Here is a 13,642-nt window from a genome sequence, read left to right as displayed (position 1 = left end):
CTGGCTCTACTGTACATGGAATTCATTTCCTAGAAACCTGCCCATTATCTAACACCAGAGACAAAAGCTGAATTCCCAGTGCCAGCAAAACTGACTGTGGAGCTATGTCACTGCTGCTATTTTTAGGAGATGACTATTGTCTCTCGAGTTTTAAAATACAAAAGCTGCAAGGTCTAGAAGGAAACGATACAGACTGACTCTCCCGCTACACATGGAAAGGGCCAGGCCCTTTGGATGGCTGCCTTGACGTGTTAAAGGGAAGCAGATGTGGGGAGAACCCAGGAATCCACCACAGCTGCCTGTGCATAGCCCAACACCGGACCGAATCAGTCCCTGCAAGACCCAGGATGGGCTCTGACTCCAGGGGTCTTTGCAGTAACTGATACTCAAGGGAAATGCTGAAGAAAAGAGAAAGGCGGCCGGGCAGGGTGGCTCACGCCTGTAATATATGGCAGGCTGAGGCGGGTGGATCACTTGAGGTCAGGAGTTCGAGACATGCCTGGCCAACATGGTAAAACCCCGTCTCTACTGAAAATACAAAAATTAGCCAGGTACGGTACTGGGTGCCTGTAATCCCAGCTACTTGGGAGGCTGAGGCAGGAGAATTGCTTGAGCCCAGGAGGCAAAGGTTGCAGTGAGCTGAGATTGTGCCATTGCACTCCAGCCTGGGCAACAAGAGCAAAACTCTATCTCAAAAAAGAAAAGAAAAGGGAAAGGGGAAAGGGGAGAGAAAAGAAAGAGGAAAGGCTTCTGACCATCCCCGGCACCAGCTTCCTCCCCCTTCTTGAAAAACTCTCCTTATGCCGCTTCCGATTCTCCTCCCACCCACAATAGGCTTCTGTTCCATTTCCTGGGCCAGTGTCTCAGGCTCCACCCTCGCGTCATCCGAGGTGCCCACGAGATGCACCAGAAGCCCCAGCACCCTCCTCTGCTCTCTTCTGGGCTTCTCCCCATGGCTGCCACTTCTAACAGTTACAAAAGAGGCTTCACCATGTGGACGTGCTATTTTCTTAACTACTCCTCTTTTGGTTAAACATTCAATTTGCTTCCACTTTTCCCCTTGGCTAAAATGGAACTAGCAGTACTGGAAAACCATCTGGAGATTCATTTGCCCATAGAAACAACAGCTCTGTTTACTGAGTGTCTATTATGGCACAAGCACGTTCTCTATAACTTACTTGTTAATTCTGCCTAGAACCTCTAGGAGGTGTTATTATCTTCATAGTAAGCCTCCCAGTTTCTAGATGGGGATCTAAAGGAAACTAAAGATCAAAAGATCATGGGACTTGTCCAGGATCATGCAACCAACAAACTGGATTTCTACTCTAAGAAAAGTTCTAGAGCTCCTGAAACTTAAATGTATGTGCAAATAATCTCAGGACCTTGAAATGCAGATTCTCAGGGGCCTGAGATCCTGCGTTTGGTAGAAGCTCCCAGGCGATGCCAACGCTGCTGGCCCATGAACCACAGTGAAGGTAGCCAGGTTCTGTCGCCCAATATTTCCAGTGAGTCCTCTTCCCACCTATTAATAACTAGGTCTGACCCTGCTTTCATGTCCAAAATTCAATCGATTCATGGAAACAAGGCTACAGAAAAAAGGTCATGCATGCAGCTTTTCACGCTCATTCAACTTTTTATTTTGAAATAGTTACAGCCCCACAAGAACTTGTACCCTTCGCCTGTCCTCCCCAAAGGTAGCATCTTCCACAATTACCGTACAATAACAGTGCCACGAACTTGACATTGCTGGAATCCACGCAGCTTATTCAGATTGCACCTGTATGCACACAATCGTGGGTATGTGTGTGTGTGTATACATCCATCTATGCAATTTTAACCCCCACGTAGCTTCCTGTAACCACCACCATCAAGGCGCAAAAAGGTTCCAGCACTGAAAGGCCCCCTCCAGCTACCCCTTTATGGTAACACTTCTCCCCTCCCCATGCTCGGCCCCAGCAGCCTCTGATCAGTTCTCCATCTCCACAATGGCATTATTTCAAGACTGCGACGTCAATGGAAGCATACAGCATAGAACCTTCTGAGACTGGCTCTTTTCACTCCCTGTAATTCCCTGGCCTTCCTTTATTTTTAAATCAGCAAGGGTAAGTCAGTGTCCCTGTGAAGGGAAGCAGAGTGGCCTAGAAGTGCTTGAGTGTGCAGCAGAAGGTCTCTGGAGATGGTGTTAGCCATGCCCTGGGAACTACAGAAAACTCTCCAACTTAAATAGGGGACTCTGCCTATCACATTTAGCCTTAGCTCTGGCTCTAAAGGACAGGAAACTGGTTCCGTTTGCCAGGCCCTGTTTACTTATTCATAAAGCTAAGGCCCAACAATGGCACAGAATTAGGACTATGGGGAAGGAGTAATAAATCCAGCGAGACTCTTTTTTTTTTTGAGACAGAGTCTCGCTCTGTTGCCAGGCTCGAGTGCATTGGCGCGATCTCGGCTCACTGCAACCTCCGCCTCCCTGGTTCAAGCAATTCTCCTGCCTCAGCCTCCCAAGTAGCTGGGATCACAAGTGCACACCACCACGCCCAGCTAATTTTTGTATTTTTAGTAGAGATGGGGTTTCACCATGTTGGCCAGGATGGTCTCGATCTCTTGACCTCATGATCCGCCCACCCCGGCCTCCCAAAGTGCTGGGATTACAGGTGTGAGCCACTGCACCCGACCCGCCAGCAAGACTCTTAAGTGAGAATTGTTTGTTTTTTTTCTTGGAAACAGGGTTTCATTGTGTCATGCAGGCTGAGTGCAGTGGCACCATCCTAGCTCATCCTGCAGCCTTGAATTCCTGGGCTCAAGTGATCCTCCACCTCAGCCTTCCCAGGAGCTAAGACAACAGGCATGTGCCACCACGCCCAACTAATTTTTATTTTTATTTTTTATTTTATTTTTTTTTTTGTAGAGACAAAGTCTTGCTATGTTGCCCACGCTGGTCTTGAGCACCTGGCCTTAAGCAGCTCTCCCGCTTCAGCCTCCCAAAGTGCTGGGATTACAGGCATGAGCCACTGCAGCTGGCCAGTTTTAAAATTTAATAGGATGACATTCTTACAGGATCTCTTTTTAATCTTTGTTTTAACTGTGCTATAACCTGTTAGCCTGTATTTTCAAATTTGTGCTATTTCTCTTTTTGATGACAGCTATTGTCAAAAATATCTATTTTATTATTACTTTCAAATAATCAGCTTTTGTCCTGGATCTATAATCGTCATCATTTCATCAATTTCTGCTTTTCATTTGATTATTTCTTCCTTTAGTTTTATGCTACCTGTAATTTTCCTTCAAGATACCACTTTTGCTTTTCCCCACAAATTTTGATATGTAATATTTTTATTACTTTTCAGCTCTAATTTACATTATGGTTTCCCTTTTTACCTAAGAGTTATTTAGAATTGTGTTAGATTCAGAAAAAAAAAAAAAATTAACCAAATTCAGAGAACATGGTGTTTATGACACCACTTTTCTCACAAGATCTGATGGTTTTAATGTGGCACTTCCCCCCTCGCTCTCACTCTCTCATGCCGCCATGTAGTAAGACATGCCTTGCTTCCCCTTTGCCTTTTGCCATGATTGTAAGTTTCCTGGGGCCTCCCCAGCCATGCGGAACTGTGAGTCAATTAAACCTCTTTTCTTATAAATTACCCAGTCCCAGGCAGTTCTTTATTTCTTTACAGCAGTATGAAAACAGACTAATACAGTATGTATGTCCATAAAAGAATTGGAAGAGTTTTTTGTTGTTGTTGTTGTTACTGTTGTTTTTGAGACAGAGTCTCGCTCTGTTGCCCAGGCTGGAGTGCAGTGGCGTGATCTCAGCTCACTGCAACCTCCACCTCCGAGGTTCAAGTGATTCTCCCGCCTCAGCTTCCCGAGTAGTTGGGACTACAGGTGTGTGCCACTACACCGAGCTAATTTTTTGAATTTTTAGTAAAGACGGGGTTTCACCGTGTTAGCCAGGATGGTCTCCATTTCCTGACCTCGTGATCTGCCCACCTCGGCCTCCCAAAGTGCTGGGATTACAGGTGTGAGCCACCGTGCCCAGCTGGAAGAGATTATTTTTAAATGGTGTCCCTAAATTTAAAGGATAGTTGAAAGTGGATTTTACTTATTTCTACTAAGTCAGAGATACAGAAATTGAGGTAGAAGTGAAATCCCATGTCACAGCTGGCTCAGTGGCAACTGATTGGATTGGAGTGGTGGGATTTGAGAGCAATTTCAAAGAAACAGAGAAATAACGACGTATGCTTCCAGAGGCATATTTATGTCAGGTCTGATGAAACTCAGATCAGAAGTAGGCATCTGATCAGATGGGAATGAAGAATGAAGCATTTCTCTCTGACCTCTGTTTCTGGGATGTTTACCTGGCCCTTGAATTAGGATCCACACTTCTGGCAAGGGACATTCCAGCTGGGAGAGGCATAGACAGGGAGGCCCAGGAAGAAGCAGGCGTAACCACATCAGCCTGTGCTCAGCAGAGGTGCCCAGTGAAGGGTGTTAAGTGTATTCATAGTGGCACACTTTTTCTGAGACAAGGAAAGACAGAAGTCACATTCCAGTGTCCACTTGGGGAACAGGCCCAGATGGGGCTGCCTGACACTAACGCTGTAGCATAGGCAGTAGGTGAAGCCATGTGTTGTGGGGATGGTAAGTTTCAGACTCAGACTGCACTGGTACTGCCTCCTGGCTCCACCACAGGAGCACCTATGGCACCTACCTGAACCTGTAACTTCATCCATTCACCACAGACACCCACATCCACATCGCAGGGCTCCAAGGGTAGAATGAGATGCTCTGTGCTAAGGCTTCTCAAAGGCTCCATTGCCTCCAAAGCCCCTGGCAGGTATTGTTGAAAAGTAGGCCCTGACTCAGCAGGTCTTGGTGGGGAGGGCTGGGATTCTGCACTCCTAACAAGTTCCCCAGCAGGGAACCCCCTGCTCCAGGTCTGAGGACCCCACTTTGAGTTCAAGAGTCTGCACCAGTGGTTGTCAATGTTGGCTGCACATTGAAATGACTCTGGGAGCTTTAGAAAATACTGATGCCCTGGCCGGGCGTGGTGGCTCACGCCTGTAATCCCAGCACTTTGGGAGGCCGAGGTAGGCAGATCACCTGAGGTCAGGAGTTCAAGACCAGCCTGGCCAACAAGGTAAAATCCCATCTCTACTAAAAATACAAAAATTAGCCAGGCATGGTGGCGGGTGCCTGTAATCCCGGCTACTTGGGAGGCTGAAGCAGGAGAATTACTTGAACCTGGGAGGCAGAGGTTGCAGTGAGCTGAGATTGCGCCACTGCACTCCAGCCTGGGCAATAAGAGCAAAACTCCGTCTCAAAAAAAAAAAAAGAAAATACTGATGCCTTATCTCACCCTCAGATTCTCACTTAATTCTGAGATGTGGCCTGGGCGCTTGGACTTTTACAGACCTTTCCAGATGATTCTAATGTACAGTCCAAGCTGGGAACCACCATCTCTGGGAGACTACCTGGTGCAAAACACCTCAGAAATCTGGACTCACATTTTTTTCAACTTTGTCGTTGTTTAAATTTATCCAAATTTTGTTTTTTAAATTTATTTCAGAAAACTATTAACCCCTTGAGGTGATGGATATTTCCTCAATCTAAAAAAATCAGAGCTGGAGATCAGGACTAGGAAACGAAAAGCATACTCTGGGGTCCAGGCACAAGCCCCAATGTGGACACCTGTTGGCTCAAATAAATACTCAAGAGGCCAGGGGCGGTGGCTCATGCCTGTAATCCCAGTGTTTTGGGAGGCTGAGGTGGGTGAATCACCTGAGGTCAGGAGTTTGAGACCAGCCTGGCCAACATGGTGAAACTCCGACTCTACTCAAAATTCAAAATTTAGCTGGGTATAGTGATGCATGCCTGTAGTCCCAGCTACTCAGGAGGCTGAGGCAGGACAATCACTTAAACCCAGGAGGTGGAGGTTGCAGTGGGCCGAGATCGCACCACTGCACTCCAGCCTGGGCAACAGAGCGAGATCCATCTCAAAAAAAATAAATAAATAAACAAATAAGATTTTAAAATAAGTACTGAAGAAACCCAAACGCAGCAGAGCCCCCTCTCCATTTCACACTGTAGATCAGGGGCAAAGTCACAGACTATGGGGGAAATCAGCACTGTAAGTACAGGCTTGAAGTAGGTTATTCTACCTGTTCTGTTTGTTTTCAGGTTGGCAGCTGACCAATAATAATAATAATTACAACGTTATAAACACAAACACACGTATATCAAGGAATCTTTTTAAAAACTCAATGCCTGTTTTCTCTTCTTTCATGAGTCTTAACTGACAAAAAAAAAAAAAAGATATTTGAGTCATGTTGTTAAAGAATCTCATTAAAAAGAATAAAGGAGGCCAGGCATGGTAGCTCATGCCTATAATCCCAGCACTTTGGGAGGCCGAGGCAGGAGGACTGCTTGACGCCAGGAGTTTGAGACAGCAAGATCCTGTCTCTACAAAAAATAAATAAAAATTAGCCTGGCATGGTGGTGTGCACCTGTAGTCCCAGCTACTCAGAAGGCTGAGATGGAAGGTTCATTTGTGCCCAGGAGGTCAAGGCTCAGTGAGCTAGGATTATGCCACTGTACTCCAGCCTGGGCAACAGAGTGAGACTCTACCTCAAAATAATATAAAATGAAATAAAGAAGCAATACCTGACAAAGCAGCCAAACTGCATCAGCCAGAAAATTCCGGCAAAACCTACTGACTCCTTCAGACCTTAAGCTCCCCTCCAGGGACTCCACAGCTCCCCAGCCCCAGCTCAAAAGCTAGAAGCATACTGCAGACCACATGTTCAGCTTGAGATGGCCCAGAGGGAGAGCTTATCAGCGAATCCCTATCAAAGTCTCATCCTTATTCTGGCAGACTGACTGCAAAAATGGCTACAATTCTTCCCCTCCGTTTATCCACACCTCTTGTTATGTGACTTTGCATTGAGAGGAGTCTATTTTCCTATGCCTTGAATCTGGGCTTGGCCTTGTGGCTTGCTTCAGCAGAAGTGATACTGAACCTCAGCCAAGCTGAAGCATCATGAGGCCATATCTGCTCAGCCTGCTCTCCTGGAACCCTGCCCCTGCCACGGAAAACAAGCCGAGCCAGCCTGCTGGAAGATGAGAGACCAAATGGAGCAGCGATGAGTCCTCCCAGTTAAGACTGTTTTGGTCTTGCCATTCGCAGCTGACCACCAGCTGAATGCAGACGAATGGGCAAATCCAGCCTCCATCAGCTGAGACAGGCTACCCGCAGCAAAACATTTACAGTTGTAAACACCTGTGAGGTTTTGTAGCGATTTGTTAGGCAGCATGATTGTGGCCACAGATGACTGACACTCATATCAAAAACACATGGGGGCTGGGTACAGTGGCTCATGCCTGTAATTCCAGCACTTTGGGAAGCCGAGGTGGGTGGATCACTTGAGCTCAGGAGTTCGAGACCAGCCTAGCCAACATGGCTCAACCCCGTCCCTACTAAAAACATAAAAATTAGTGGTGGTGCATGCCTGTAATCCCAGCTAGTCAGGAGGCTGAGTCAGGAGAATCGCTTGAACCTGGGAGACGGAGGTTGCAGTGAGCTGATATCACACCACTGCACTCTAGACTGGGTGACAGAGTGAGACTCCATCTCTAAACAAAAAAAACAAAAACAAACAAAGAAAAAACACATGGGCCTCTCTACTGCTGCTAGACTTAGAGTGCTCCCCACCACGGTCAGCAGAAAAGGAAGAGGCAGATATCTGCCAGCCCACCCATCACCAAGCCCATTTCAGCTGAGACCTCCTCTGATTCTAGCCCCTCGGACTCCCGGTCTAGGATTCTGCTCAATTTGCCCTCCTCACCCGCTTTCTCACAGTTCAGAATTTGGAGATGCAACTAAAACACTAGCATACATGCCTCTATTTATTTATTTATTTATTTTCAAACACGGGTCTTGTTCTGTCGCCCAGCCTGGGGCGCAGTGGTGCAATCTCAACTCACTGCAACCTCCGCCTCCTGGGCTCAAGCGAGTCTCCTGCCTCAGCCTCCCCAGTAGCTGGGACTATAGGCATCCACCACCATGCCTGGCTAATTTTTGTATTTTTTTAGAGACGGGCTTTCACCATGTTGCCCAGGCTGTTCTCAAACTCCTAGGCTCAAGTGATCTGTCTGCCTCGGCCTCCCAAAGTGCTGGGATTACAGGAAGGAGCCACCACACCCAGCCTAACATACATTCCTAAAAAGCAAAGCTTGTGCTTGCAGGCCCTCCACAAGCATACAGAGGCCTGAGGCCAGAATTCACTTTCTATGGTAACTAACAAGAACCAGAGAAGTCACTTTCTATGCTAGTCAGCCCATTTCTGTGCACACACAGGCCATGAGCACCGAGGCCCAGTAAAGATGGAGGGCTGTTGCACTAACCGGATGCTCATTTTAGGGGAAAAGTGATTCTGGAGCTTATAAATCTTTCTGAAGCACTAAAAAAAAAAATAAATAAATAAATAAAAATTTTCTCACGTACATTTCAAGATAAAGTCCTGATCATCGCTATAAATGTATGAAAATTAAGTTTTAATTTTAAGCACCTCAAGAGTAAAGGGAAACACCCACACTGGGTATGATGTGGGCTTTGCTGACCTAACAAAACAAACCAATGGAGGGGCCTTTGGAAAACGTAACCAAGAGACCCTGGAAATTTAAACACGCAGAAGCAGGCCAGGCACGGTGGCTCACACGTGTAATCCCAGAACTTTGAGAGGCCAAGCAAGAGGATCACTTGAGGTCAGGAGTTTGAGACCAGCCTGGCCATCACGGTGAAACCCAGTCTCTACTAAAAATACAAAAATTAGCCAGGCGTGGTGGCGCATGCCTGTAATCCCAGGTACTTGGGAGGCTGAGGCAGGAGATTCACTTGAACCCGGGAGGCAGAGGTTGCAGTGAGCAGAGGTTGCGCCACTGCACTCCAGCCTGAGTGACAGAGCAAGACTCTGTCTCAAAAACAAACACGAACATGCAGAAGCAGAATCCCATCAAGACAGGAGTGCAGTATTTTAAATTGAGCACGTATTTGGGCCTAATTAAGTCCAAGAGCTGTCTGACATTTAAACTGCCCTTCTGCAACAATTAAAACAACACACTTTATGTGTTTTCACTGTCGTCTCAAGAGCCGCCAAGGCCATAAAGGTGAACTTCAGGTGATAGTAAGTGGAAGAGAAGAATTAAGAAAAAGAATTATGGCAGCTTTCACTGCCTCAAGTCAGAGGGAACAAAACAACCATAAATCCAGAAGACATTGGGAGCAACCTTTGAATGTTATTGGGCAATTATCTGACAAATATTTACATGTTGCATATTAAATCATGCAATGCTTTTAGACCAATAAATATTTTAGAAGGAAAATGGTGTGCTGAGCCACATCCAACATCCTACCAGTCTCAAGAGGCAGGAGAGAATGCATTTTCTTAAACAAAACACATCTGACCCTTAGTTACCCAGACCAAATGGAATGCCTGTCAGCTCAGGCAAAGCTCCCTTCTTAAACGCCCAGAGATGAAGAGCTCAACAAGCACGTCCCAGAAAAGTTTAGACGCCTTTAGAGATCATTTCCTCCTAGAAAGCCGGCTGTGGGCTGTACCTGTGAGCTGTCATTCTGTCATTAATGCAATCACCCCTCCACTGCACCAAAGCTGTCCGGGCCTTCTTTAAGGTTTTCGCTGCCACTAATCATGATAAGCTTGGAGACCAGGCTCCAACGAGGTTCCCACCCCAGTCTTTGCACACACTGTTCCCTCCGTCTAACTCCTCTTTCCCCTAGATACCGTCTCTGCTCAAACGTCACCTGCTCTCTAAATGACCATCCTATTTATAATTTCAGCCCTAAATGTCTGAATGCCTACATTACCCTTGCTCAGCTCCAGATTCTGTAGGCTTGGACAAGAGGAGACAGAAAAGCCTCCCAGGGAAGGTGCCCTTAAACCAGGAGCCGGCAGGCAGTGAGGGAGTGAGCCATGCTGCCTTGGGGGAGACTGGACACCATCATGCGAAAAGCAGTCCATCTCCCAGTTTCCTAGGTCTTAGCTAGCCGCTCTTCCTCTGCAAGTTCTTCTCCTCACTAAAAGGCTAGGACTCTCAAAGGCAGGGACTGCCGGATTCAGTTTTGAGTCTGCTAAAATACCTAGCGGGAGCACAGTAGGTCTGCGGTAAACACTTTGGCAATGACTCACTCCATTTACCATAGAGCAGGGCATCAGGGCTTTGCCACACTTGATTCTTTCAGCTGTTTTTCAGGAAGATGGAGACTGTTTGATCAACAGCCTTGAGAAGCTAATGAAAAGAATGGAGGCTCCTGCCCCGCTCCCCTCCTGGTCCCACAAAGCACAGAACACAGGCCCTGCTCCGTCTGATCCAAAGATGAAAGAGTCCAAGGGTCTCTAAGTTAGCAGGCTATGTCCGGGCCTACATCATTATTTTACATGACACAGAGAAACAGATCTTCACTTCTGCTGTAATCAAAGGGGAAGAAAAGCAGAGAGAGAAAAAGCTTTGCCTGGCAGAAGACAAAAAACAAAACAAAACAAAATAAAACTGGAAGGTGCTCTCTTCCAAGCCAAGAGAAGGCAGGCGAATGAGAAACAAGATGGTAAACACAAGCCTGGGGCCAGGCCTTCCCAGAGCCTTGTGGACACTAAGCCATTTTATGCTCACATCCTAAGAGGAGAGGCTGCCGTTATCCCTATTTTACAGACGAGGAAACTGAGGCAGAGAGCTGCTGGGAGGCTGGAGCTAGCCTCCCATACCACGGCCCTCCCCTGCCTCTCTGCTGTGTGGCCTGGAGACTCAGTCTGTTAGGCTCAAGCCCCTGGGGATGGTTTACGTTGCTGTCAGTTTTCTTCAATGCAGCTGTTTTCAAACATTTATGTTTTGCCCCTAAAGGAAACATTATATAAAGCTGAGCCCAGTGGTGCCCTAAAGTGGGGACTGGGCGAGCCAGGCCCCTCCTGTGCCCATTCCAGCCCACTGGAGACCACCAGGCTGCCCAGGACAGGGGGAGAGACCCACCCCACCTGTTCCTTTATGAGCTTGGTGGGGCTTCCTTTAAAGCTGGCCCCTATACTGGCTTCCAGAAAGCAAGGTTTCTGATTACACACATCTGGGCCTGAAAACGCAGTTAAACCAAATGTAGAACTTGAGAAACAGGCCCTAGGACTTCCGGTGGGGCTCCAAGCCCTAATCACATGCCAGCCAGGGCATCTGTCGCCAGGGCTGGGGAGAGGAGGCATTGCAAGAGGAATGGCAGCAGGAACTACAGGGCTCCAGGTGATGCTACCTACAGGGACACCAACTCAGGTCTCACTGCCTAACACGTGACAAGCACAGACCCTTCCTCCAAGTTCAAATGTTGTGTGATATGGTTTGGCTGTGTCCCCACCCAAATCTCATCTTGAATTCCCACGTGTTGTGGGAGGGACCCAGTGGGAGGTAATTGAATCACGGGGGCAATGTAGTACAAGCGGAAAGTGACATTCGAGGGCTTCCCATCCACCTAAGCCCAGCCCAAACCACAGTCGGGCAAACCACCTGCCCCACCCACTGCAGGATAAACCAAAGGCACAAGGTCACCCGGGTCCCCAAGTCAAAGCACATGTTTTCTGTCTGCTGCAGGCTCCTGAGCAAAAAGCATCTGCATTTGTGCTAGGCTGCATCTGCAGATACCACGGTCCTTGGGGAATATAAAAATCGGGTGAGAACGCTGCCATTTGCCCACTGAGCACAGACTATTGGGGACTTGGCCACCGTGGTCACTCTGCAGTTTTCCCTTGAAGTGCTTTGCTTGGTGGAAGGTGTTCCACTAGCCAGTCCTTCTGAGGTCTTCTTAAGCCAACTTTTTTTCTTTTCTTTTCTAAACATCTCTTGTTTTCTCTGAGTCTGGTCATAACGAATGGATAGCCTGTGCCTGCCTCCACGCCTCCTGCCCTACCCGGGTGGATGCCCGCGGCTCTAGGGCTCTGCCTCTGGGGAGCCCCGGCTGGCATTGGCTCGCGGAGGTGACCTGCGGACAGACCAGTCAGAGATCACGTTGGCTGGTCGCGGCGCGGGCCACAAGGCTCAGCGGAGGTGGGGTAGGGGACCAAGCCGTCCCGGCGAGGGAAGAAACTGTTGCTTCCAAATCATTGCGGCTGGAGGAGCCGATGTGCGCCCCAGCGTGTTAGGACAAGGGCGGCGCGAAGGGCCCAGGGGACAAATGGGGCGCTGGGCAGGAGGAATGGTCCCCTGCCAGGGACCTGGGGAAAGGTAATGGTCAGGAAGGGACCGGGCAGCAAGAAGCCAATCCTGGATTGCAGCACGGGCCGCCAGCGCGAATTCAGTCAGGCGGTCCACGGGGACCGGTAAACGAGAAGGGGATGCGGTGAGGACACCGGACTGGCGTTTCCTGACGCGCTGACACCTCGGGCAGAGCAAACTGCTCCCTCCCCGCACCGCGTCCCCCAGCCTGGGACGGGGAGGCCACCCAGGGCACCCCGCACACCGCGCTCCCAAACAGCGGGGAAAAGGTGCTCTGGGCGGCGGCTGAGTGACCGAGGGACCCGTCCGGAGCCAGGACCTGGGAGGCGCGGGGATGTGGTGGGGAGGAGGGGAGTGGGGGCAGTGCGGGGGCTCAAATCCTGCGGGGACGCCCGCTTACCCGGCCGTTGCGGTCAGTCTCCTGCGCCTCCTCGACGCTCACCCCGCGCCGCACCAGCGTCCGCAGCAGCCCCACGTTGTTGGCGCAGGCGGCGCGCAGGAGGGTCGCCGCCTCCGGGACGCCCTCCGGCACGCTCTCCGCGCTCTCGACGCCGTGCTCCTCCTCGTCCTCGAAAGGGTAGAAAGAGTCGTCCGAGGCGATGCTGCGGGTGTCGGGCAGACTCGAGAAGTCCTCAAACTCTTCGTAGTCAGCGGGGTCCTCCTCGACCTGCGCGACCCGGGGTGGGGACGGCGGTGGCGGGGTCATGCAGCGCGCCCCGCCGCCCTCCGGCCCGGTCCCGGCCAGCAGCACCATGCCGGCAGCCGGGGCGCGGGCCGGGGGCCGGGGCGCGGGAAGGAAGAGCGGGACGCGGGGCGCGCGCCGAGGTCCCCGCTTCTCCCTTCTGCGTCCCCAGAGAAGCCGTGGCCCGCGCGCTCCAGCTCGGCGGAAACCGGCACCAGGCGGCTGCGCTCAAAGAAAAAAGTCTCCGGAGGCTGAGCGAGCCCCTGGGGTGGGCGGGACCGCGGGGGCTTTCCGAGGCGGGGCGGGGCGGGGCGGGGCGCGGGGACACGCCTTCCCCCGGGGCCTTCCCCTCGGCCCCCTTCCTGGCCAGAGTTCAGAGCCAGGCAGGCGCTCTCTCGAGCGCGGAGACGGAGCGCCTGGCAGCGTTGCCCCAGAGCTGGGGACAGCTGGCGCGGGAGAAGCAGAAGCAATCACTAAAGAAGCCGAACCCGAGTCGCGGGCGGCAAGCGGCCCCGCCCCTCCCTCCGCCGGCCCGCGGAATGGGGGCGGAGGTGGCGGCGGGGGGACGCCGGGGCGGAGCCGGCCTCCAGCTTCGGGAACCTCGGACCCCTGGAGCCGGCCCCCGCCGAGGGCGTCGGGCCCCCGGGCCTGGGTGGGGCCAGTTTCTCCCGCCGTTTCCGAGGTGCCGAGCGGGTT

The 13,642-nt window shown here is 50.5% G+C and overlaps 1 protein-coding gene across 1 annotated transcript in view; it reads right to left on the bottom strand.

Annotated features, from left to right (window-relative positions):
* The window catches only part of ANKRD33B (ankyrin repeat domain 33B), a 94,768-nt gene extending 81,346 nt beyond the window's left edge, over window positions 1–13,422 (bottom strand). Inside the window, exon 1 of the mRNA XM_024246880.3 lies at window positions 12,665–13,422. Coding sequence (XP_024102648.2) covers window positions 12,665–13,018 — 354 coding nt within the window. The 5' untranslated portion in view covers window positions 13,019–13,422. The remainder of the gene's footprint in view (window positions 1–12,664) is intronic.
* Between the last annotated feature and the right edge of the window lie 220 nt (window positions 13,423–13,642).

This window comes from Pongo abelii, chromosome 4 (genome assembly GCF_028885655.2).
Source record: "Pongo abelii isolate AG06213 chromosome 4, NHGRI_mPonAbe1-v2.0_pri, whole genome shotgun sequence".
Classification (NCBI taxonomy): Eukaryota; Metazoa; Chordata; class Mammalia; order Primates; family Hominidae; genus Pongo; species Pongo abelii.
The sequence above is the reverse complement of the archived record's forward strand: the minus strand, read 5'-3'. Positions and strand labels throughout refer to the sequence as shown.